The sequence below is a fragment of the Anolis sagrei genome, chromosome 10 (assembly GCF_037176765.1).
Source record: "Anolis sagrei isolate rAnoSag1 chromosome 10, rAnoSag1.mat, whole genome shotgun sequence".
NCBI classification, from domain to species: Eukaryota; Metazoa; Chordata; class Lepidosauria; order Squamata; family Dactyloidae; genus Anolis; species Anolis sagrei.
Window position 1 is genome coordinate 1,820,564 of NC_090030.1, and position 26,937 is coordinate 1,847,500.

General features: G+C 45.5%; 1 protein-coding gene across 1 annotated transcript in view; it reads left to right on the top strand.

The window, feature by feature from the left end:
• AR (androgen receptor) overlaps positions 1 to 26,937 on the top strand; it is a 246,371-nt gene that overhangs the window by 98,154 nt on the left and 121,280 nt on the right. Inside the window, exon 2 of the mRNA XM_060755993.2 lies at positions 17,106 to 17,257. Within this exon, the coding sequence (XP_060611976.2) occupies positions 17,106 to 17,257 (152 nt within the window). The remainder of the gene's footprint in view (positions 1 to 17,105; positions 17,258 to 26,937) is intronic.

Consider the following 26,937-nt stretch of genomic DNA (forward strand, 5'->3'; position numbering starts at 1 on the left):
GTAGTTGGGATTGTTCCCCCGGTTGGAAGTCGAGACGAAATTTCACAAAAGCGATTAGAGACAGAATGGACCTTGGGCGGACCCCACTCGGCGGGGAGAGAACGCCGGGCTCTTGCAACCCGAAATCTTTGCATTTATTTTGTTTGCAAAGGGCTTTTCAACTGGAGAATAGGAGGGTGGGCAAAGGGATTGGCAAGGACCCCCATTCGTGATTCCATTTCTGGGACCCCTTCCCAAATCCAGGGACCCTGCCGTGCGCCATTGGGTGGCATTGTTATGAGTGCCAGAAATAGGGCTTTGGCGTCCTTGGACCAAATCCCTCATAAATGGAGTGTGTGTGCTGATACACACACCCACACACATCAACCTAGGTGCCCAGCTGTATCCAAGTTAACTATCAGAAGCCATCATTGTTTGATGTATTGTCGAAGGCTTTCATGGCCAAAATCACTGGGTTGTTGTAGGTTTTTTTGAGCTAAATGGCCATGTTCTAGAGGCATTCTCTCCTGACGTTTCGCCTGCATCTATGGCAAGCATCCTTAGGGTAGTGAGGTCTGTTGGAACTAGGAAAGTGGGTTTATATATCTGTGGAATGACCCGGGTGGGACAACGAACTCTTGTCTGCTGGAGCTAGGTGTGAATGTTTCAACTGACTACCTTGATTAGCATTTGATGGCCTGGCAGTGCCTGGAGCAATCTTTTGTTGAGAGGAGATTAGGTGTATTGTCGAAGGCTTTCATGGCCAGAATCACTGGATTGTTGTAGGTTTTTACGGGCTATATGGCCATGTTCTAGAGGCATTTTCTCCTGACGTTTCGCCTGCATCTGTGGCAAGCATCCTCAGAGGTAGTGAGGTCTGTTGGAACTAGGAAAGTGGGTTTATATATCTGTGGAATGACCCTGGTGGGACAAAGAACTCTTGTCTGCTGGAGCTAGGTGTGAATGTTTCAACTGACTACCTTGATTAGCATTTGATGGCCTGGCAGTGCCTGGAGCAATCTTTTGTTGAGAGGTGATTAGCTGTCCCTGATTGTTTTCCCTCTGCTGTTTTGCTGTTTTAATTTTAGAGTTTTTTTTTTTAATCCTGGTAGCCAGATTTTGTCCATTTTCATGGTTTTCTCCTTTCTGTTGAAATTGTCCACCTGCTTCTTTTGGATTTCAATGGCTTCTCTGTGTGGTCTGACATGGTGGTTTTGAGAGTGGTCCAGCATTTCTATGTTCTCAAATAATCTGCTGTGTCCAGGTTGATTCATCAGGTGCTCTGCTATGGCTGATTTCTCTGGCTGAAGGAGTGTGCAGTGCCTTTCATGTTCCTTGATGCGTGTGTTGGGCAATGCTGCTGCGTTTGGTGGTCCCTCTGTAGACTTGTCCACAGGTGCATGGTATACAGGAGACTCCTGCAGAGGTGAGAGGATCCCTCTTGTCCTTTGCTGAACGGAGCATTTGTTGGATTTTCTTGGTGGGTCTGGAGATAATTTGTATGTTGTGTTCCCTCATCAGCTTCCCTCTGCGGTCAGTGGTTCCCTTGATGTATGGCAGGAACACTCTTCCTCTGCGTGGATCTTCGTCTTGACTCTCGTGGCTTCTTCTCGGTGGTCTTGCAGCTCTTCTGATGTCTGAGGTGGAGTCTCCATCGCCCTGGAGAGCCCAGTTGAGGTTGTTCCGTTCCTCTTGGAGGAGGAACTGAACCACCTAAACTGGGAGGAACTGAACCTCTGAGGATGCTTGCCATAGATGCAGGCGAAACATCAGGAGAGAATGCCTCTAGAACATGGCCATATAGCCTGAAAAAACCTAAACAACAACCCATCATTATTTGGTTTTGGATGTTATGAATGGACCCATTAGAAAATATATAAGTGTGCCATGTTGAGTCCATGTCAGTGGTTATGATGTCCTTCTCTGGATATGGGTGAACTACAACTCCTATGATCCTTTGCCAACCCCCCTCAAACCCTACCAGACTATAAAGTTGGCCGTGATGGGTCTGCGTGCCACATTTGGTCCAGATCCATCATTAGTGGGACACACAGTGCTCTTTGATGATCGTCAGTGAACTACATCTCCCGACATCCCAGGAGAATCCCACCAAAACCCTTCCAATATGTCAAGTTGGACATTGGGGGGGATGACAAAGGATGATGACATTTGTTGTCCACCCACATACAGAGGACTGCCAAGTTTGGTCCAGATTCATTATTATAGAATCATAGAATCATAGAATCCTAGAGTGGGAAGAGACCTCATGGGCCATCCAGTCTAACCCCCTTCTGCCAAGAAGCAGGAATGTTGCATTCAGAGCACCCCTGACAGATGGCCATCCAGCCTCTGTTTAAAAGCTTCCAAAGAAGGAGCCTCCACCACACTCCGGGGCAGAGAGTTCCACTGCTGAATGGCTCTCACAGTCAAGAAGTTCTTCCTCATGTTCAGATGGAATCTTCTCTCTTGTAGTTTGAAGCCATTGTTCCATTGCGTCCTAGTCTCCAGGGAAGCAGAAAACAAGCTTGCTCCCTCCTCCTCCCTGTGGCTTCCTCTCACATATTTATACATAGCTCTCATCATATCTCCTCTCAGCCTTCTCTTCTTCTGGCTAAACATGCCCAGCTCCTTAAGCCGCTCCTCATAGGGCTTGTTCTCCAGACCTTTTATCATTTTAGTCGCTCTCCTCTGGACACATTCCAGCTTAGAGTCAATATCTCAATATCTTATTGGTAGGAGTCACAGTGCACCCCTGATATGGGGTTCATCTTGGAAAAAATATACAACCATAACAATAGATAGATAGATAGATAGATAGATAGATAGATAGATAGATATTTTCACTTTTATTATTTAACCTCAGCAGAATGAAAGCCAAAATCAAGGTCACAACAACATCTGCGATAGAACTCGAGTATGCTGATGATAGCGTAGTCTGTGCTCATTCAGAAGAAGGTCTACAAACCACTCCAAACACCTTTGCAGAAGCTTGGCTTCTCACTGAACATACAGATATGTAGATGTATGTGTATGTATGTACGTATGTTGCGTCTTCCTTACCCAAAGTGCTTTGGATTGTGGACCTTTTTCCTGATTTTGGAAAACTCATGTTTACATATAGGCACATAATAAGGTATCTCAAAGTTGTAACTCAAGTCTAAACACAACATTCATTTACCTGCCGTAGATAACGTTGTGCAACAGTACACCTGGACCCCAGGCACATTGGGCTGAGTCACTTGGGTTCCTTTCTGGAATAGCTTCAAAGCAACTGGGTGCACATTCAGCTTTTCACATGCGAGGATTGGTTCATTCTTGGCTTTGATTAAAATCTCTCTCTAGGTTTTCTAATGCAACTCTATAGCAATTTGTCCATAGAAGGGGGATGTAGATATTTCTAGAATACCGTTTTTGAAATCCAATGCAATTCTGTGATCAACATCCAGTTCTGGGTGCCAAGTTTGGTTCATTTCCATTGTTGGTGGAGCTGAGAATGCTCTTTGGTTGTAGGTGAACTATAAATCCCAGCAACTACAACTCCCAAATATCAAGGTCTAGTTTCCTCAAACTCCACCAGTGTTCACATTTGGGCATATTGAGTATTCAGGCCAAGTTGGGTCCAGATCCATCATTGTTTGAGTCCACAGTGCTCTCTGGATGTAGGTGAACTACAATTCCAAAACTCAAACTTACTGCCCACCAAATCCTTCCAGTATTTTCGGTTGGTCATGGGAGTTCTGTGTGCCAAGTTTGGTTCAATTCCATTGTTGGTGGAGTTAAGAATGCTCTTTGATTGTAGGTGTACTATAAATCCCAGCAACTACAACTCCCAGATGTCAAGGTCTATTTCCCCCAAACCCGTTGAGTAATCAAATTTCTGCATATCAGGTATGTGTGCCAAGTTTGGTCCAGATCCCGCAATATTTGTGTTCACAGTGCTCTCTGGATGGAGGTGAACTACAACTCTAAAACCAAAGGATACTGGCCACCCAACCCTTCCAGTATTTTCTGTTGGTCTTGGGAGTTCTGTGTGCCAAGATTCCATCATTGGTGGAGTTCAGAATGCTTTTTGATTGTAGGTGAACTATAAATTCCTGCAACTACAACTCCCAAGGGACAAAATCAATCCCCTTCCCAAACCCATCAATATTCAAATGTGGATGTATTGGGTATTTGTGCCCAGTTTGGTCCAGTAAATACATCCTGTATATCAGATATTTACATTGCGATTTGTAACAGGAGCAAAATTGCAGTTGTGAAGTAGCAACAAAAATAATGTTATGGTTGGGGGTCACCACAACATGAAGAACTGTATTAAAGGGTCATGGCATTAGGAAGGTTGAGAAACACTGGTATATTTCCTTGCAGAAAACAAAAAAAATACTGTAATGTATACTTCAACCAATGAATGTGGGGTTCTGGCTGTATTTGGGGTCACTCTCCCCAAACTTGGAGTCGGAGAAAGCAAGACGACTGTCTCCACCTTCCCTTTTGTGCCCGGTCACTTCTCTGCCTGGCTTTGGCTCTATTATTTATCTGTCCTAATATCTAATCACCTCTCAACACAAGTTTGCTCCAGGCACTGCCAGGCCATTATATGCTAATCAAGGCAATCAGTTGAAACATTCCCACCTAGCTCCAGCAGACAAGAGTCCTTTGTCCCACCCGGGTCATTCCACAGATATATAAACCCATTTTCCTACTTCCAACAGACCCCACTACCTCTGAGGATGCTTGCCATAGATGCAGGAGAAACGTCAGAAGAGAATGCCTCTAGACCATGGCCATATAGCTTGAAAAAACCTACAACAACCCAGTGATTCTGGCCACGAAAGCCTTTGACAATACAATAAGTTTTTTTCTCCCACTCTGGACATCATTCCACAGATATATAAACCCATTGTCCTACTTCCAACAGACCCCACTACCTCTGAGGATGCTTGCCATAGATGCAGGAGAAACGTCAGAAGAGAATGCCTCTAGACCATGGCCATATAGCTTGAAAAAACCTACAACAACCCAGTGATTCTGGCCACGAAAGCCTTTGACAATACAATAAGTTTTTTTCTCCCACTCTGGACATCATTCCACAGATATATAAACCCATTGTCCTACTTCCAACAGACCTCAGTAGCTCTGAGGATGCTTGCCGTAGATGTAGGCGAAACGTCAGGAGAGAATGCCTCTAGAACATGGCCATATGGCCCCAAAAAAAAATCTACAACAGTGATTCCGGCCTTTGACAATGCAATGTGGGGTTCTGGCTGTATTTGGGGTCACTCTCCTCAAACTTGGAGTCGGAGAAGGCAAGACGACTGTCTCCACCTTCCCTTTTGTGCCTGGCTTTGGCTCTATTATTTATCTGTCCTAATGGTTTAATAGAAGGAGAGTCGCGACGTTCTCTCAACAATAGCATCCTTTTCTGCAGTGAGCGAAATAGAATCACACCTTGTTCCTGCGATCATTTGCAAGCACCTTCTTCAAGGCATGCAAAGGGCGGCTGCGGGTGATGCCTCGCGGTCTTTCTTCGGCCAGGAAGGCAAAGCGGCCTAGAGGACCGAGAGGCCGCAGCTGAAGTTGAATGGCATTAGAAGCAGATTAGAAAGGACCAGGCGTTTCCTTGGGAACCGGAGAAGCCTCTCGGAGAGCTTGCCGGTGACCAAGGTCTTCACCTTCCTTCGTCCCTCCGTTCCTCCTCCTCGTTTTGGCGGTTTACCCAGAAAAACAGGGTCAAGTATTTGGAAACGAATCGCATGGAAAGGCTTCCGTGGCTTGCTCTTTGAAGCTGCAAGAGAATGGACACTGCGCTGGTGTTGTTGTTGTTGTTGTTGTTGTTGTTGTTGTTGTTGTGTGAGCAAGTTTCTGGTTTGGTCCCATTCTTTGCTTATTTGCATTTCATTATTTTCTGCATTAATGTAGAAAATAATCATCATCATAATAATAAATAATCTATCTAAATAAAAATGTAATGTTCGTTTGTGGGATTAACAGAACTCAAAAACCACTGGGGGAATCGGCACCAAATTTGGACACAAGACACGTAACAACCCAATCTATGTCCTTCATTAAAAAAAATGATTTTGTCATTTGGGAGTTGTAGTTGCTGGGATTTATAGTTCACCTACAATCAAAGAGCATTCTGAACTCCACCAAGGATGCAATTGAATCAAATTTGGCACAAAGGACTCCCATGACCAATGGAAAACACTAGAAGGGTTTGAAGGGTTTGATGTTGAGTTTGGGAATTGTAGTTCACCTACATCCAGAGAGCACTGTGGACACAAACAATGATGGATCCACACCAAACTCTACACGCATACTCAATATGCCCAAATGTGAACACTGGTGGAGTTTGGGGAAAATAGAATATTGACACTTGGGAGTTGCAGTTGATGGGATTTATAGTTCACCTAGAATCACAGAGCATTCTGAACCCCACCAATGATAGAATTGGGCCAAACCTCCCACACAGAACCCCCATGACCACCAGAGTGGGCCACAGCAAAGCGTGGCAGGGGACGGCTAGTAAATAAATAAGAACCAACACTGAGGGAAGTCAAGAGTAGTAAACTGCTTCAAGTGCAAAAGACAAAGAGGGAATACCGTAAAAACAAAATCCAGAGCAGAAGAGAAAACTGGCCAAAGAAGAAGGCTCTCCCAGTTCCTGGGAAAAATTGAGAGCCAAATAGACAAGGAAAAAAAACATGGCTGTGGCTCACAAATGGAATTCTGAAAAAGGAGACAAAGGAGGGCCTGATTCTGGCAACCCAAGAACAAGCCATTAGAACAAATGCCATCAAAGCTGGAATTGAAAAGTCAACGACAGATCCCAAGTGTAGACTCTGCAAGGAAGCAGATGAAACAAGAGATCCCATCCTCAGCTGCTGCAAGAAGATTGCGCAGACAGACTGCAAGCAGAGGCACAACACCCTTGCTCAGGTGATTCATTGGAACTTGTGCCACAACACCATCTGCCTGCAACAAAGAACTGGTGGGATCACAAGCCAGAAAAAGTTACAGAGAATGAGCATGCCAAACTCCTCTGGGACTTCCAGATTCAGACAGACAGAGTTTTGGAGCATAATACTCCTGACCTCACAATCGTGTTAAAAAACAAAGTATGGATCGTTGATGTTGCAATCCCAGGTGACAGCAGGATTGAAGAAATACAACTGGAAAAGCCAAGTTTCCCAATGTCTGGCCTCCGTGTCTCTCAGAACCTCCCCCCCCCCCCCCCATGCGCCTGGTGGAAGCCTCCCTCGGTCCTTGCGCTCTTTCTCAGGGAAGCCCGCGCCTTGGCCCTCTTTCCTCTTGGCTTCCGGCCTTTGCAGCATCAGCAAGGAAGGATCATCTTGGAAACATGCTCAAGGCTGTTTCAGGAAAGAGTATCAAAAAAGTGGCATGTTTGCTGACTTGGCACCAGGCAATTTGGGAAAACAGGGACCCGAGAAAGAAGCAGAGAAAGAGAGAAAGAAAGAGAGAGAGAGAGAGAGAGAGAGGAAGGAAGGAAGGAAGGAAGGAAGGAAGGAAGGAAGGAAGGAAGGAAGGAAGGAAGGTCTATCTACCCTGCCATTTCAGATTATCCAGATTATTCTCTTTGAATTGGATTATCGGGCAGTGTAGACTCCTATAAACTAGTTCAAAGCAGATCATCTGGATGATCATAGAATCATAGAATCATAGAATCCAAGAGTTGGAAGAGACCTCCTGGGCCATCCAGTCCAACCCCATTCTGCCAAGAAGCAGGAATATTGCATTCAAATCACCCCTGACAGATGGCTATCCAGCCTCTGTTTAAAACCTTCCAAAGAAGGAGCCTCCACCACACTCCGGGGCAGAGAGTTCCACTGCTGAACGGCTCTCACAGTCAGGAAGTTCTTCCTCATGTTCAGGTGGAATCTCCTGTCCTCTGCTCCTGTCCTCTGGAGTATTGGCTATTCCTCCCAATTTGGTGTCATCTGCAAACTTGATGATCATGCCTTCTATCTGCTTTGATAATCTGGATTATACGGTAGTATAGAAGGGGGCAGAGAGAAAGAGAACAGAGAGAGAGCAAAAGGCCCCTTCTGCACTGCAATTAAAAATCCAGATTATTCTCTTTGAACTGGATTATCAGGCAGTGTAGACTCCTATAAACTAGTTCAAAGCAGATCATGTGGATCAGGGCAGCTGAGGTTTGATCCATTTCACTTAACTTTGCATTCTGGAGTTACTTGCAATTTATGGAAGCCTTTAGTTTTATTTAATGTACTCTTTTTTGCTTTTTTGAAGTAGTCTTAGAATAATAGAATCATAGAATCCTAGAATCAAAGAGTTGGAAGAGACCTCCTGGGCCATCATCCAGTCCAACCCCATTCTGCCAAGAAGCAGGAATATTGCATTCAAATCACCCCTGACAGATGGCCATCCAGCCTCTGTTTCAAAGCTTCCAAAGAAGGAGCCTCCACCACACTCCCTCTGGGGAAGAGAGTTCCACTGCTGAACAGCTCTCACTGTCAGGAAGTTCTTCCTCGTGTTCAGATGGAATCTCCTGTCTTGTAGTTTGAAGCCATTGTTCCGCGTCCTAGTCTCCAGGGAAGCAGAAAACAAGCTTGCTCCCTCCTCCTTCCTGTGACTTCCTCTCACATGTTTATACATGGCTATCATATCTCCTCTCAGCCTTCTCTTCTTCAGGATAAACATGCCCAGCTCCTTAAGCCGCTCCTCATAGGGCTTGTTCTCCAGACCCTTGATCCTTTGAGTCGCCCTCTTTCTTTGGACACATTCCAGCTTAGAGTCAATATCTCTCTTGAATTGTGGTGCCCAGAATTGGACACAATATTCCTGGTAAAGTGGTCTAACCAAGGCAGAATAGAGCATGGGGAGCATGACTTTCCTAGATCTAGACACTAGGCTCCTCTTGATGCAGGCTAAAATCCCATTGGCTTTTTTTGCCACCACATCACATTCCTGGCTCATGTTTAACTTGTTGTCTATGAGGACTCCAAGGTCTTTTTCACACGTCCTGCTCTCGAGCCAGTCATTGTCCTCCATTCTGTATCTTTGCATTTCGTTTTTCCTGCCTAAGTGGAGTCTCTTGCATTTGTCCCTGTTGAAATTCATTGTGTTAGTTTTGGCCCTTCATCTCTCTAATCTGTCAAGATCGTTTTGAATCCTGCTCCTGTCCTCTGGAGTATTGGCGATCCCTCCCAATTTGGTGTCATCTTGCATCTCTTTTATTCAGTGATGGATTTTAGATTTTAGAGATGTACTTGACTACGTAAATAAATTATTATTATTATTATTATTATTATTATTCAATCTCCTCCTTAGTTTTCCTGATCACCGTTCGTTTATAGCCTAAGGCAATGCATTGAAGATGTACGAAGATCAAAGGAAGGGAGAAAAATGAGAGGGCAACCATGCATCAATCAACGTTGGCCAAGCAGCCAACAAGAGTCCCAAAGCGAACCATGAGTCATTGGTAAACAATGTTTCGCGTGAGATGGGAAAGCAATGAGAAGGATGGCTTCTAATGGTGATGAAAAGGAATTGGAGATTTGGGGAGGTCTCTGTGCCAGTTGGATCGCCCGTCTTTTTTTCAGAAATGATGTTTGTTGGATGGCAGATGGCAGATGGAGATGGAAAGTCAACCATCAATACTCGCCTTGGAAGAAGGAGCCATTTTCCTAAGCCTCTTGTAGGGCGGCCAACATCTGGATTCTTAAAAAGGCTTGGAAAAGAGTATCAGCATTGGGATGGTGGTGCAAAAGAAGATCCTAGAAGTCCATCCCATATGGTAGATTAGGAATCAGATGGAAGACCACCAAGCGCTTTAGGCTGGATTTCAGAGGCAGGAGCTGGCAAATAAAATCCCTCTCTGAGTCTTCCTTCCCTAAGAAGGATAGCATCATAGAGTTGGAAGAGACCACATGAGTCATCTAGTCCAACCCCCTTCTGCCATGCGAGAACAGGACAATCAAATCACCCCTGACAGACGGCCATCCAGCCTCTGTTTAAAAGTTTCCAAGGAAGGAACTTCCATCAGGTTCTGAAGCAAAGAGTTCCACTGCTGAACTGCTCATGATATCAAGAAGTTCTTCCTGATGTTCTGGTGGTATCTCCTTTCTTGTCATTTGAACCCATGATGGCTCCATTGAGTCCTAGTTTCCAGGGCAGCAGAAAGGAAGCCTACTTCCTCTTCCTTATGGCATCCTTTCACATATTTATACATGGCTCCTCTCATGTTTTCTCTCAATCTTCTCTTCTGCCAGTGAAACAAACCCATCTCTTTAAGAAGTTCCTCAGAAGGATTATTCATGGTCTCTAGACCTTGGATCCTTTTAGTCACCCTCTTACTCACTGCCCTCAAGACCACCATCCAAGTAATTAATAAAGACGTTGATCAGAACTGAGCCCAGGACCAAACCCCCTTCATGGCACCCAAATAGTCACTTATAGAATCAAAGAGTTGGAAGAGACCTTGTGGGCCATCCAGTCCAACCCCATTCTGCCAAGAAGCAGAATGGCCAAAAGATGGTCACCCAGCCTCTGTTTAAAAGCCTCCAAAGAAGGAGTCTCCACTACACTCCAGGGCAGAGAGTTCCACTGCTGAACAGCTCTCACAGGCAAGAAGTCCTTCCTAATGTTCAGGTGGAATCTCCTTTCTTGTAGTTCTTTTCAGGATGAAGAAGAGGAACCATTAGGGAAAAGCATCCTTTGGGTTTGGTTGCTTAACCAATTGCAGATCCACCAACTAGTAGCCTTACCTGGCTCACATTGGACTAGTTTGTTTGCATGAAGGTCATAGGGAACCTTGTCCATGGAAGGCCTTCCTGGAATCAAGATCTGCTCCATCATCCACAGCATCTACCAAGCTTGGAACTCTATCAAAAAAAGTGATAAGATAACTCTGGCATGACTTGTTTTGGAGAATCAAGATCTGCTCCATCATCCACAGCCTTACCTGCATCTACCAAGCTTGGAACTATATTAAAAAGAGATATGATGAGTCTTGTTTTGGAGGAATCCATGTTGACGTTGAGTAGCCACAGCATTCCTTTCTAAGTGAAGAGAAACCCCTAAAGAGAAACTCAAGTCATAAGGTGACTTGAGTATAAGATTGGGGCCATCCCTATCCCATGATCCTCTAACCAGCGATATCCCAAATCAGGAAGGAAAAAGCAACTTTCTTTGCTCTTATACTGCCCCTCTTTTTAGTTTTTCGGTCTCTCCTGAATGCAAGGGGGAAATATCTGCTTTTTGGAGGGTTTCTTTTGGGCAGGGAGGCGGAACGCTCCGAGAATCAATGAATGGCCAATCCTTGTAACTTGGCTGCGCTTGAAAAGGATTTCCTCCTCCTCCTCCTCCTCTCTTTATTATTATTGCTCAGCTGGGGGGGAAATACAATAATAGAAGGAGGGAGAGGAGGAGTGGTTGAAATTTCGCCTCATTCAGGGTTGCCCGAAGCCTTCCATTTGCGGAGTGAAAGCCAGCCTGATTGCTCAAATGAACTCTTGACACACAGCAATGGTGACGGGGATGGTGATGATGGTGATTACCTGGCTGGCAAGTGGAAGCTGGGAAAAGGCCTGTGTTTTGGCACCAGCCTTGTGTGTCGCTCCAACCTCGCCTTCCAATCCCGCCTTCCCCCATTTTGCACTCTCCCTCGCTCTTTCTTTCTTTCCTTTCTTTCTTTCTCTTGCTGGAGATTTCTGCCCTTGACCTTCCAGTCCTGAACCCGGGGAGGAATCTCTTGGCCCGCGTCAGCCCTGCACAAGTTGTGTCTGCCTCGCTTGGCCTTATCGCGCTTGCTTTCCTGGGTTGCCGAGCTTTAGCCCTGACACTTGGCTTGCATTTTTGGAATTGCAATGCTTGGTTGGGCCGGGCTGCCGAAGTTGATACCAAGAACGCTGCTGATAGAAACCGCCTTCTGTCCTTTCCCTTCCCTTCCTTTCTTTTACCCAAAGCTGATGATATGCAAGACTCCGCCAGAAATGCAACAACAATGCATTGAAGAAAACTACCAGCCTCCCCAAATTGCAAACATCTGACTTAACAATTGAATCCTTATTAAGAACTAGCCATCCCCTGCCAGGCGTTGCTGTGGCTCAGTCTGGTAATCTGGAAAATAAAGTAATGAGAAAGTGTTGGTTTCTAATATATGTAATTTCTTTATGCTTCTGGGTAAACAACAGTATTTCTTGTGGTTTCTTTGACAGTGTTGATGTGGAGATTGTCTGGTTTGCCTACTCTGGAACAGAATGGGGGGCGATGCCTGGCTCGAGAGCAGTACGTGCGAAAAAGATCTTGGGGTCCTTGTGGACAACAAGTTAAACATGTGCCAACAATATGATGTGGTGGCAAAAAAGCCAATGGGATTTTGGCCTGCATCAATAGGAGCATAGTGCTTAGATCTAGGGAAGTCATGCTCCCCATGCTCTATTCTGCCTTGGTTAGACCACACCTGGAATACTGTGCGCAATTCTGGGCACTACAATTGAAGAGAGATATTGACAAGCTGGAATACTGTGTCCAGAGGAGGGCGGCTAAAATGATTAAGAGTCTGGAGAACAAACCCTGTGAGGAGTGGCTTAAGGAGCTGGGCATGTTTAGCCTGAAGAAGAGAAGGCTGAGAGGAGACATGATGTTGTTCATTCGTTCAGTCATCTCCGACTCTTCGTGACCTCATGGACCAGCCCAGGCCAGAGCTCCCTGTTGGCCGTCACCACCCCCAGCTCCTTCAAGGTCAGTCCAGTCCCTTCAAGGATGTCATCCATCCCTCTTGCCCTTGGTCGCCCCTCTTCCTTTTGCCTTCCACTTTCCCCAGCATCATTCCCTTCTCTAGGCTTTCCTGTCTCCTCATGATATGGCCAAAGGACTTCCACTTTGTCTCTAGTCTCCTTCCCTCCAGTGAGCAGCCGGGCTTTCTTTCCTGGAGGATGGACTGGTTGGATCTTCTCGCAGTCCAAGGCACTCTCAGCACTTTCCTCCAACACCACAGCTCAAAAGCATCCATCTTCCTTGGCTCAGCCTTCCCTAAGGTCCAGCTCTCACATCCATAGGTGACTACAGGGAAGACCATGGCTTGGACTAGGCAATGGATCTTGGTTGCCAGTCTGATGTCTCTACTCTTGACTATTTCATCGAGACTGGACATTGCTCTCCTCCCAAGAAGGAAGTGTCTTCTGATTTCCTGGCCACAGTCTGCATCTGCACTCATCTTTGCACCTAGAAATACAAACCCTGTCACGGCCTCCACATTTTCTCCTTCTATTTCCCAGTTGTCAATCATTCTTGTTGCCATAATCTTGGTTTTTTTTTATGTTTAGCTGCAACCCGGCTTTTGCGCTTTCTTCTTTCACCTTGATTGGAAGACATGATAGCCATGTATAAATAATATGTGAGAGGAAGCCGTACCAGCACAGCCTGTCTTCCCAACACACACACACACACACACACACACACACACACACACACACGGAGTTATACTTGAAAAATGTCATTGCTCCGACTTGCATACTAATTCAACATAAGAACCTCTCTTGCTCGTAACCTGGAGAACTTCCTCCACAGATTTTAGCTGGGGTTTTGCGATCCCTGGGATGGTGGAAGGAGCTTCAAATGGCAACAGCTTTTGGAGCAGTGGCTTTATGGCATTTGTCCATTAAAACCTAATCGCGACTGGTATTATTTCCTTGTGCACGCTCCGTAAAACCGGGGCTTCCGCTCCAGCGTAGATGGTGCATGACTAAGCAGGGAGGACGGCTCATTGATTCCCACCAGACCTGCTTTGGGGGAGGAAACACATAAAATCTGGGATGAAATGGTCCCCGTATGAAAGCCTTCCCTTGGGTGGCGGGCAGTAGGGCATTTGTGGAGGACATAGGCGTGGCTCTTGGACATGTTTACGGCGCTCACTATAACCTTCAGTGGCATTGGAGGGAGGGCCATTGGTGCCTCCTGAGTAGTGGGGACTATAGCTATTTGTGGAAGTGGCAGCTTGTCTGTGTAAGTGGACACCCCAGCCACACACACCCATACATATTTTCGCTTTTATGATGTGTATAGATATGCCATCGCTTCCAGAATCCGCCTTGAAATACGACGGTTGAGTTATGAGCTGTCTTCACTTCTATCCTTCACCTTCCACATACATCTTTAACCGTCTGTTAAGAAAACACAATCCTGTGCGAACGGGCGCCCATCCCAGACCTTCTGGAAAACTACTTCGGGAGCGGCAAAAACTGGGTCATATGACAACTGAGCTCTGACTTTGGAGAAATCTGCCTTTCTCATTTTGTGGGATTTTCAAGGTGGAACCGAACCAGATTTGCTATCCATTCATCACACTGATGGAGAATCTAATAGCCAACATGTTGGACATCAGTGCAGCATTGACCCATTTATTGTGATGATGATGATGATGATGATGATGATGGTGATGGTGATGGTGATGGTGATGGTGATGGTGATGGTGATGGTGATGGTGATGGTGATGGTGATGGTGATGGTGATGGTGATGATGATGGTGATGGTGATGATGATGGTGATGATTTAGAGGGAAGGTCCCTCCGTCTTGAGAAACTCAACATTTTCAAGGACCCCAACTCTTCGTTGATTTAAGTCTATATCGCAAGCCATGTAAAGCCTGTAGAAAACAGACAGACCCCGAAGGCAGATTGTGTTGTAAATGTGGGATGGTGAACTAGATACTAGCTTCTAATGCAGTGTTTCTCAACCTGGGGGTTGGAACCCCTGGGGGGGGGGTCACAAGGGGGTGTCAGAGGGGTCACCAAAGACCATCAGAAAACACAGTATCTTCTGTTGGTCATGGGAGTTCTGTGTGGGAAGTTTGCCCCAATTCTGTTGTTGTGGGGTTCAGAATGCTCTTTGGTTGTAGGTGAACTATAAATCCCAGCAACTACAACTCCCAAATGTCAAGGTCTATTTCCCCCAAACTCTGCATTTGGGCATATTGAGTATCCATGGCAAGTTTGGTCCAGATCCATCATTGTTTGAGTCCACGGTGCTTTCTGGATGTAGATGAACTACAACTCCACAACTCAAGGTCAATGCCCACCAAACCCTTCCAGTATTTTCTACTTGTCATGGGAGTTCTGTATGTCAAGTTTGCGTCAATTCCACCATTGGTGGAGTTCAGAATGCTCTTTGATCCTAGTAACTACAACTCCAAAATGGAAAAATCAATCCTCCCCAACCCCACCAGTGTTAAAATTTGGGCGTATTGGATATTTGTGCCAAATTTTGTCCAGCGAATGAAAATCCATCCTGCATATCAGATATTTACATGACAGTTCATAACAGAAGTAAAATTGCAGTTATGAAGTAGTAATGAAAATAATGTTATGGTTGGGGGTCACCACAACATGAGGAACTGTATTCAGGGGTCGCAGCATTAGAAAGGTTGAGAACCACTGTTCTAAAGGAAGCTAAAGTCATTTAGTTGACAAAAACGACAAGTTATAGCAAATATTTGTCTGCCTTTGTTTGAAAATATACCGTGTTGTTTTGTATACTTGCTACTCTCCTGAGAACTGGGTGAAATCTGTATTCTTACAGTCAGAAAATGAACAATATTTGGCATTAAGACTATACGTCATCCTGTTGGAAACAGCAACCTTCTTCAATCGTCCACTAATTATTTGTTATGTATATGATTTAGATGGCTTACTGTATTGTATATGTGTGTGTTGGTTTTCAGTTTTTCCTTAACTCTTTGATGTGGGGGGGGCTGCAGAACATATGATCAGGTCTGGGCTTGTTCAGGACTCAGACTCCATTTTAGGAACTGTATGCTTCAGACTTCAGTAGGAACAGTATGCTTAGAGACTCCATTGAACTTTCAGACTAGACAATGACTCTATTAGACTGTATGTCTAATATCTATTCGTATTTGTGTGTGTTGGCATGCAATTTTACCTTAACTCTTTGATGTGGGAGGGGCTGCAAACCATGTGATCAGGTCTGGGCTTCTTCAGGACTCAGACTCCATTTAAGGATCAGTATGCTTAGAGACTCCATTGGACTTTCAGACTAGACAAAGACTATTAGACTGTATGTCTATCTATTAGTATATGTGTGTGTTGGTATGCAATTTTACTTTAACTCTTTGAGGAGCAGTTAAGGCAGTGTTCTTCAGACTTCAGTAGGAACAGTATGCTTAGAGACTCCACTGAACTTTCAGACTAGACAAAGACTCTATTCAATTGTATGTCTAATATCTATTAGTATATGTGTGTGTTGGTATGCAATTTTACCTTAACTCTTTGATGTGGGAGGGGCTGCAGACCATGTGATCAGGTCTGGGCTTCTTCAGGACTCAGACTCCATTTAAGGATCAGTATGCTTAGGGACTCCATTGGACTTTCAGACTTGACAAAGACTCTATTAGACTGTATGTCTAATATCTATTAGTATATGTGTGTGTTGTGTGCAATTTTACCTTAACTCTTTCATGTGGGAGGGGCTGCAGACCATGTGATCAGGTCTGGGCTTCTTCAGGACTCAGACTCCATTTAAAAATCAGTATGCTTAGAGACTCCATTGGACTTTCAGACTAGACAAAGACTCTATTAGACTGTATGTCTCATATCTTTTCGTATATGTGTGTGTTGGTATGCAATTTTACCTTAACTCTTTGATGTGGGAGGGGCTGCAGATCATGTGATCAGGTCTGGGCTTGTTCAGGACTCAGACTCCATTGTAGGATCAATATGCTTCAGATTTCAGAAGGAACAGTATCCTTAGAGACTCCACTGAACTTTCAGACTATTCAAAGACTCTATTAGCCTTTCAGAATAGAAAGATACTTCGGACTATGGACTATTGATTCTAAGAAAAAAAAATCTACATCAAATCCTATCTGTAACTGGATTGATATGCAAAGTACCTGTATGCTGAATACATTAAGTTTATGAGTAAACCACTATGTTACTTTTATAGCAGTCTCCTTATTTTTGTGTGGGAGGGGATTGAGAGCACGATTCAAAGGCAAATATGTTTTAAGGGAGAGTAGAAGTATTTTGGGAAGCTAAAAAGAACACCTTTGAAACTCTGCTGAATATATATGTGTGTTTCGTGCATTGGCATATCTCACAGTCTTTCTCTCTCTCTTGCTTATGAAGGTTGGAGTCTGCGAGGGACCACGTCCTGCCCATCGACTACTACTTCCCTCCCCAGAAGACGTGCTTGATCTGCGGAGACGAAGCTTCGGGGTGCCACTACGGAGCCCTCACTTGCGGGAGCTGCAAGGTCTTCTTCAAAAGGGCAGCTGAAGGTAGCCGAGTTTTGTTTTGTACTCGCTGGCAATGCCTGGGTTAGAGATTCTGTAATGCATACATAGATACATACATAGGTATATAGGTGCATAAATATTACTTTTACGTATTATACACTAGCTTGGGGATGCCCGGGTTATTTGAAAAAGGCATTCTTTGTCTATGCTCCAAGTTTAGTTTAGATCCAAAGTCACCTGGGTTCAGTGGGTGCAGGTGAACTACAACTCCCATATGTAAAATCAATCACCACCAAACCCTACTGTATGCACAGTTGGCCATGTTGGGTCTGTGTGCCAAGTTTTGTCATTGCTGGGTTTCAGAATGCTCTCTGGATGCAGGGTGAACTACAACTACCATGTGGGTAGGTCAGTTCCCCAAACCTCTCCATGATCTGCTGTTCGCCAGGGAGGGGGGGGGGGGGGTATCTGTATGCCAAGTTTAGTCCAGATCCGTAATTGGTGGGGGTCGCAGTGGTCACTGGAAATGAGTGAAGGTACTGCAAATCCCACCATCCTTTGTCCATCCTCTCCCAAACCGCTTCAGGATGTAAAGTGAGTCATGGGGGGTCTTTGTGCCAAGTTTGGTCCAGATCCGTAATTGGTGGGGGTCGCAGTGGTCACTGGAAGTGAGTGAAGGTAGTGCAAATCCCATCATCCTTTGTCCATCCTCCCCCAACCGCTTCAGAATGTAAAGTGGGTCATGGGGGGGTCTGTGTGCCAAGTTTGGCCCAGGTCCGTAATTGGTGGGAGTTGCAGTAGTCTCTGGAAGTGAGTGAAGGTACTACAAATCCCATCATCCTTTGTCCATCCTCCCCCAAACCGCTTCAGAATGTAAAGTGGGTCATGGGGGGGTCTGTGTGCCAAGTTTGGCCCAGGTCCGTAATTGGTGGGGGTCGCAGTGGTCACTGGAAGTGAGTGAAGGTAGTGCAAATACCATCATCCTTTGTCCATCCTCCCCCAAACCGCTTCAGAATGTAAATTGGGTCATGGGGGGGGGGGGGGGTCTGTGTGCCAAGTTTGGCCCAGGTCCGTAATTGGTGGGGGTTGCAGTAGTCTCTGGAAGTGAGTGAAGGTACTACAAATCCCATCATCCTTTGTCCATCCTTCCCCAAACCGCTTCAGGATGTAAAGTGGGTCATGGGGGGTCTTTGTGCCAAGTTTGGTCCAGGTCCATAATTGGTGGGGGTTGCAGTAGTCTCTGGAAGTGAGTGAAGGTACTACAAATCCCATCATCCTTTATCCATCCTCCCCCAAACCGCTTCAGGATGTAAAGTGGGTCATGGGGGGTCTTTGTGCCAAGTTTGGTCCAGATCCGTAATTGGTGGGGGTCGCAGTGGTCACTGGAAGTGAGTGAAGGTACTGCAAATCCCATCATCCTTTATCCATCCTCCCCCAAACCACTTCAGGATGTAAAGTGGGTCATGGGGGGTCTTTGTGCCAAGTTTGGTCCAGGTCCGTAATTGGTGGGGGTTGCAATGGTTTCAGGAAGTGAGTGAAGGTACTGCAAGTCCCATCAAAAATGGTCCATCCTCCTCCCAAAATGTTATGGGAGAAGAAGTAAGCAGGGCCATGGAAATTCCACACCAATGGAGAGAGAGAAAGGAATACTGGGATGTCTGTGGTGGAGGAAACACATGAAATCTGGGATGGAGTTGTCCCCATATGAAAGCTTTTGCTTGGGTGGTGGGCAGTGTGGTGTTGGTGGAGGACATTGGCCGGGCTCTTGGACATGTTCATGGGACTTGCTATAACCTGCCGTGTCTTTGGAGGGAGGGCCATCAGTGTTTCTTGCGTAGTGGGAGCCATAGCTAATTGTGGAGGCAGGAGACTGTCTGCATAAGTGGACATCCTAGTCACATACACATACACATATATATATATATGTATGTGTATAGATATAGATATCCTGAGAGACCCTTGTTTTTGCCAAGGAGCCTGACACTGTGCCATGAAATTGCTTCCCTTGCAGTCCTAGTTTGCCATAGTGTTGCATTGGAATGCTTAGTGGTTCCTAGTAGGCCTGGGTAACAACGGAAAAATTTGTTTCTAAAATCGATTCGTTTTTTGGGGGTTTTTGCGTTTCGTTATTTAAAATAATTACAAAATTTTCCTTTTAAAAAGTTCGATATTTACGAAATTTCGTAAATGGTAAAAAATTAACGAATCGATTTCCGAAACAATAACAAATCGATTCGTTAATGGCGGACGCGACCGCGAAATACGCTAAAAAACCTCCAAAACCTTCTGAAGCTTCCCTCTCCCTCTGTTGTTGACTGTTGGTGTGATATTATAATTTTTTTTCACTAATTAAACCATAAAACTGGCCCAGACATGTGGAAATAATAACGAAACGACCTCAGAACAATAACGAAACGAAGACAATAACAAAAAACGAAGCATTTACAAAACGTATTTTAAAATTTGTTTTTTTTAATAATTGCTCCAGAATGGTTCGTTATCGTTTTGTAATTGGAAAAATTAACGAATTATTAACGAATTACAAATTAACGAAACAAAACCGCCCAGGCCTAGTTCCTAGGGATGATTCCTCTCTGGGAGTAAATAAACATCATAACAATGATAATGAATGTGAATCTGAGTCCTGTGGTCTTCATTCAAATGTGCCTGTGTTCAATGAGGCCGCCATTGGCAGGTGTTGTTGGACAGCCAATGGTTATTTCATATGGATCTTTTTTTATTATTATTTTGATTATGGTACATAACAGAAAAGCAAACCATGGCAAATCAGATATAATCAGGTACCAATATTTTTGACGTGTACATGCCTATCTACCTTATTGAATCAATCAGTTAATTTTGACGTTAAGTACAAATTATTATCATTTACATATCTTAATACACATAGACTTGCTATTTCTGCCTGTTTTCCACTGCTTTCAGTCAGAGCTTAGTATTAATTTTTTCCATAACATTCAGGAAATCAGCACATGGCATTTTACACACATACCCCAGACCTTACACTCATCCCAAAACCCCTATCCTGAACAAACTAAACCCTCATCCCCACACCCGTGCACCCTTCACCATGACTTCCCACACCAAAACACTATTTATTTTATTTATTTTATTTATTTATTTAGTACACTTGTATACCGCTAATATCTCAGCCTGTGCGGCGACTCATTGCGGTTTACAACATATTTAAAAATACAATATTCACTTTAAAAATATAAAATAAAATATAAAAATACATACATATACATACATAGTATTGGGCCACCAATACAGACCGGAACATCTCATAGTTAAAGTCGTAATCCAATTCGTTATCCTTGATTGCTAGTCCATGATCAAAACATCATCACATCGGAATTAGTTGAAAACTTGCTCGAACATCCAAGTTTTCAGTTTTTTCCGAAATGCCATTAGCGAGGTGGCTGATCTTATTTCAGTAGGGAGGGCATTCCAAAGCCGGGGGGCCACCACAGAAAAGGCCCTATCTCTCGTTCCCGCAAGCCGCACTTGTGAAGCAGGCGGGATGGAGAGAAGGGCTTCTCCTGAAGATCTTAGGGTCCTGGTGGGCTGATAGGCCGAGATACGTTCGGATAGGTATGTAGGGCCAGAACCGTTTAGGGCTTTAAAGGTCAAAGCCAGCACTTTGAATTGGGCTCGGTAGCTAATCGGTAGCCAGCGGAGCTGGTACAGCAGAGGAGTTGTATGCTCCCTGCGCCCTGCTCCTGTTAATACCATGGCTGCCGCCCGTTGGACTAATTGGAGCTTCCGGGCCGTCTTCAAAGGCAACCCCACGTAGAGAGCGTTGCAGTAGTCAAGGCGGGATGTAACCAGAGCGTGGACTACCGTGGCCAAGTCAGACTTCCCAAGGTACGGTCGCAGTTGGCGCACGAGTCTTAACTGTGCGAATGCTCCCCTGGTCACTATGAAGCCTTTAAGCCTATTTAATCTCTCCTTATTCATATGGATCCTTGATGTAGTCAGATATTTTTTTATTTTCCATCTAGAAATTACAGGGAAATTGGCATTCTCATTAGTCTAAATGGTAAGGCAAATGGCTGGCTCCCAATTTGCAAGGAAACGGAGAGGCCCAGCCGTTCAAAGCCCATATATTTGCACAAACAAGCGCCGCTGTAAATCAAAGAGACGAGGCTGGGAATTTGAGAGCGCCTCCTCGTAATTTCCCTGTTAACACCCTCATCCACTGGCTTCCTGCACTAATAAGTCATCTGCTGTATTTTATGGCATCGTTTAGCAAAGAGGCACTCTCTGGTCCACCAACTGATGTGCCTGGCATCTGGGAGTTGGCCGCCTTTCGTTCCTCTCGTATATTTTCTCCCCAATCCCCTCGGAGGGTCTCCCAGCCCAGGCTTTTCACATTCCTCCCAGAGACAGCGTTGTTTCTGCTCGTGGCTCAAATGCTTCTTCCAAAAGGTTCAAGAAGTAGGTTCTTGTAGGTTTTTTCAGGCTATAGGGCCATGTTCTAGAAGCATTTCTCCTGACGTTTCGCCTGCATCTGTGGCAAGCATCCTCAGAGGTAGTGAGGTCTGTTGGAAATAGGTCTGTTGGAAATAGGTTCAAGAAGTGTTTCCTAGGAGATCCTAGGAGCCAATCGACACCTTGCATGGAAAGAGTTGGGACAATTCTGGACATTCCCACCTTTGCAGAGAGTCGTCGTGATACTATGGCTTGACTCAAACCAGGTTCAAATCCCTGCTCAGTTCTGGAAACTCATTATGAGCATTGGCAAGTCCTACTCCCTCCACATCAGAAGAAGTCAATGTTGGCAAACCTCCTCTGAAAGAAAGAACTGACCCTAAAAACACAACGGTAGAGTTGCTGAATATTCAAGTTGACTTGATGGCACATAATACCCAACGGATAGACGAATGAGCTAGTTAATGACTTGAGTGTTGGTCAGAGGTGTCAGGAGACCAGGCTTCACATCCCACTCTGCCATGAAAACCCATGGATTAATATTGGGTAAGTCATATTCTCCCAGCCTTGGAGGAAAGTAGAAACAAACTTCCTAGAGGAAACATTACCAAGAAGGTCCTGTGATGGTTGCTACAGAGTGTGAATAATATTTGGGTACCTTCCCCACTGAAAAGTGGTCCTATCAGCATCTCAGGATGGGGATGACTTGGCTTCCAGATGCTGGGCTGCAAATCCTTCTCGATTTTCAGCTAAGCTAACTAGACCTTGTCAGAACTGACCACGGAACAAGAGACTGGTTCAAGATCGGGAAAGGCGTACGGCAAGGCTGTATCCTCTCCCCCAACCTTTTTAACATGTATGCAGAACACATCATGCGAGGATGTGCGGGGCTTGAGGAATGCAAAGCTGGGGTGAAAATGGCTGGAAGAAACATTAACAGCCTCAGATATGCAGATGACACCACTCTGATGGCCAAAAGCAAGGAGGAGCTGAGGAGCCTTCTAATCAAGGTGAAAGAAGAAAGCGCAAAAGCCGGGTTGCAGCTAAACGTCAAAAAACCCAAGATCATGGCAACAAGAATGATTGACAACTGGGAAATAGAGGGAGAAAACGTGGAGGCCGTGACAGGGTTTGTATTTCTAGGCGCAAAGATGAGTGCAGATGCAGACTACGGCCAGGAAATCAGGAGACGCTTCCCTCTTGGGAGGAGAGCAATGTCCAATCTCAATACAATAGTAAAGAGTAGAGACATCAGACTGGCAACCAAGATCCATTGCCTAGTCCAAGCCATGGTCTTCCCTGTAGGAACCTACGGATGTGAGAGCTGGACCTTAGGGAAGGCTGAGCGAAGGAAGAGAGATGCTTTTGAGCTGTGGTGTTGGAGGAAAGTGCTGAGAGTGCCTTGGACTGCGAGAAGATCCAACCAGTCCATCCTCCAGGAAAGAAAGCCCGACTACTCATTGGAGGGAAGGAGACTAGAGGCAAAGTGGAAGTCCTTTGGCCACATTATGAGGAGACAGCAAAGCCTAGAGAAGGGAATGATGCTGGGGAAAGTGGAAGGTAAAAGGAAGAGGGGCCGACCAAGGGCAAGATGGATGGATGGCATCCTTGAAGGGACTGGACTGACCTTGAAGGAGCTGGGGGTGATGACGGCCGACAGGCAGCTCTGGCGTGGGCTGGTCCATGAGGTCACGAAGAGTCGGAGATGACTGAACGAATGAACAACAACCAGCTTGGTGAGAAGACAGGAAATCAAGAGAAGGATGCTGGGAAATATGTAAGGAAAAAGGAAGAGGGCCCGACCAAGGGCAAGATGGAGGGATGGCATCCTTGAAGGGAGCTGGGGGTGGTGACAGCCGACAGGGAGCTCTGGCGTGGGCTGGTCCATGAGGTCACAAAGAGTCGGAGACAACTGAACGAATGAACAACAACAAAACTAGACCTTGTATCCAACCACTTCTGAAAATTGGCATCAGTCCCATCCATTGACTGGACTGAACTTTCTTCTTGGAAGAAAAAGGAGACTTCTTGGTAAAGTAGTCGCAGAGCCTTGGAGAGCACAACCCATCACGATGGACAATTCATCATTTCAGAAGAAACCCAGCATGAGCTTTGGTGGAAGATCTCTCACAAGGGCTCATATTCATCCCCACTTGTGGGCCGGACACATCATTCTTGGACTGTCGTGCCACCTGAAGAAGTTCCCGGCAGCAGTATCACCTCCACTGCAGCATTTCCTGCTCAAAAAGCTGCCGGCTATCTCTGGATCTTCTGCCAACCTTTTCCCATTTAGCAGCAGGAAGAACAGTAAACCATATGCACAGCGTTGGCTGTCACAAACAATGTCTGGATTTGTCAGGGACGTTTTCTGGCTTCGAGATCTTCGGATGGCACCAGGAGTCTACCATCATCTTCATTTTCTTTTCCATTGCAAACAATCATACAGCCATGCTGTGAGCAAGGCAGACCTCCGCTTGCAGAGCCGCCATCCAATTTGCACACCTGCATCGATTCGCCAAACTCCAAAGTGAAATAGCAGCAGGTGGTCCTAATTGGGTTTGATGGGAGCTTGACAGGGACGTTGCACACAAGGAAACCGGCAGCAAAACGAGGGAGAGAGCCATGAGCGTCAGAGAAGGAGGAGTTTTAGTTGACCTGCAACTAAATGAGGCATGAATGGATACAGGAAGATTGTGTTTGGGTGGTTATATCTCAAGGTTGCCTCCTGGTCTTCCAGCCAAGTGTTTCAAATACTTTCCATCCCCTTTGCACAGCGAGAGGAGGCCGTCTTAGAGATGGATCTCAGAGAAGCCAATAAGTTGCTGTGGGGGAAGCTTCGGGAAAAGTATGAGTGTCTTGAAATGAGAAGAGAGCATAGATGCAAAATAGAGCCCAAGATCATGCTGTGTCAACGTAACCTAGATGACAGTCACCATAACTATGCATGATAACATCCCACCAGCATCACTCCTTGAACTGAGAATCATAGAAGCATAGAATCCTAGAGTTGGAAGAGACCTCATGGGCCATCCAGTCCAACCCCATTCTGCCAAGAAGCAGGAATATTGCATTCAAATCTCCCCTGACAGATGGCCATCCAGCCTCTGTTTAAAAGCTTCCAAAGAAGGAGCCTCCACCACACTCCCTCCAGGGCAGAGAGTTCCACTGCTGAACGGCTCTCACAGTCAGGAAGTCCTTCCTCGTGTTCAGATGGAATCTCCTCTCTTGTAGTTTGAAGCCATTGTTCCATTGCGTCCTAGTCTCCAGGGAAGCAGAAAGGAAGCTTGCTCCCTCCTCCTCCCTGTGGCTTCCTCTCACATATTTATACATGGCTATCATGTCTCCTCTCAGCCTTCTCTTCTTCAGGCTAAACATGCCCAGCTCCTTAAGCCACTCCTCATAGGGTTTGTTCTCCAGACCCTTGATCATTTTAGTCGCCCTCCTCTGGACACAGTATTCCAGCTTGTCAATATCTCTCTTGTATTGTGGTGCCCAGAATTGGACACAATATTCCAGGTAAAGTGGTCTAACCAAAGCAGAATAGAGCATGGGGAGCATGACTTCCCTGGACCTAGACACTAGGCTCCTCTTGATGCAGGACAAAATCCCATTGGCTTTTTTTGCCGCCACATCACATTCCTGGCTCATGTTTAACTTGTTGTCCTCGAGGACTCCAAGATCTTTTTCACACGTACTGCTCTCGAGCCAGGCATCCCCCATTTTGTACCTTTGCATTTTGTTCTTCCTGCCAAAGTGGAGTATCTTGCATTTGTCACTGTTGAACTTCATTTTGTTAGTTTTGGCCCATCTCTCTAATCTGTCAAGATTGTTTTGAATCCTGCTCCTGTCCTCTGGAGTCTTGGCTATCCCTCCCAATTTGGTGTCGTCTGCAAACTTGATGATCCTGCCTTCTAACCCTTCATCTAAGTCATGAATCAAGATCCTGATCAGGACTGGGTCCAGGATGGAACCCTGTGGCACTCCACTCGTCACTTCTTTCCAAGATGAAGAGGAAGCATTGGGGAGAATCACCCTCTGGGTTTGTCCAGAACTACCAACTGAAGGATTTCCAAAGAACTAGAGATCAGGGTTGTGAAAAATGGCATCTGCAGTGCTTTTCTGAAAATTCCAATGTTTCAAAGCAATGCTTCGGATTTGGAAAGATTAGCCGTTTACGAGAAACGTTGCCCGGGGGACGCCCGACTGTAGTTACTCAGTCTTCAAAGAGGCTCTTTCCATGTTCCCCTTTTCTTAAAATGCCCCCATACTTCACAATGTGGAAATATTCGGCACAAAAGTCAAGTTTCCCCATAATTTCTGGCCATGTTTTGCAAGGAGCGAGAGGGTGGAGATTTCCAGCTGTGCCAGGACTAAGGTGCATTGCTGCACCCCAAAGCCTAATTGGCTGAAACCAATATGTTGCTTTGTGGTTGTCTCTCTATCCACCACCTTTTCTTCCGAGGCTTAATGCAAAAGCCACTGGCTCTTTTCTGGGCTGTGGCTGCATAGAAAGCCTCGGAAAAAAGGAAGTGGCTTGAGCTGGGTTTGGATGTAGCAGCAGAGATGTGGTTATATGAACATCACCGAAAGCCTCCGGCCTCCTCCCATCCATCTCGTAAGTGTCACTCGATAATTTAATAGCAATTAGCCCCTGAAGAGAGTAATTACGTCTATGCCTTGTGATGGACATAACCTAAAGTGATCTCTGACAGTAACTGCAATTTTCAGGATTTTGAGGGCTAGTTAGTGATGTAAAAAAAAACATGTTGGGTCAGGAGTTGCAAGAGCCTGCAATTTGGTTCTGTATGGCGATTATTCAGGTCTTAGGGCTGCGCAGACTTGCAAAATGGAAACGTGAGTGGGAAGCCAGCCCTCGACTCACCTCCTCGTCGTCTTGCCCTTGATTCACTTCATCACCGAGAGTGCTTTGCAGAACACGCTCAGTGGAATATCGCTTTCCAAATTTCTGACAAAATCAGACAGACAAAACCCTGAGATATGCTGCTGTCCTAGCAGGGGTTGAACTGAAATATTATTCATTTCAATTCAGACGGTTCCCAAGTTGAAAATGGGTTTCTCAACTGTCTATAACCTCCCTCAAGAATAATAGATCGGACAGAGGAGGAGATGGAAAAGCAAAAGAAGCGGAAGGAGGAAAAAAAGAGGCAGTGGCAGGAGAAGAAGTAGAAGGAGGAGGGGAAGGAGGAGAGGTAGCAGAAGGAGAAGAAGAGGAAGGGGAGAAGAGGGGCAAAAGGAGGAGAAGGAGGAGA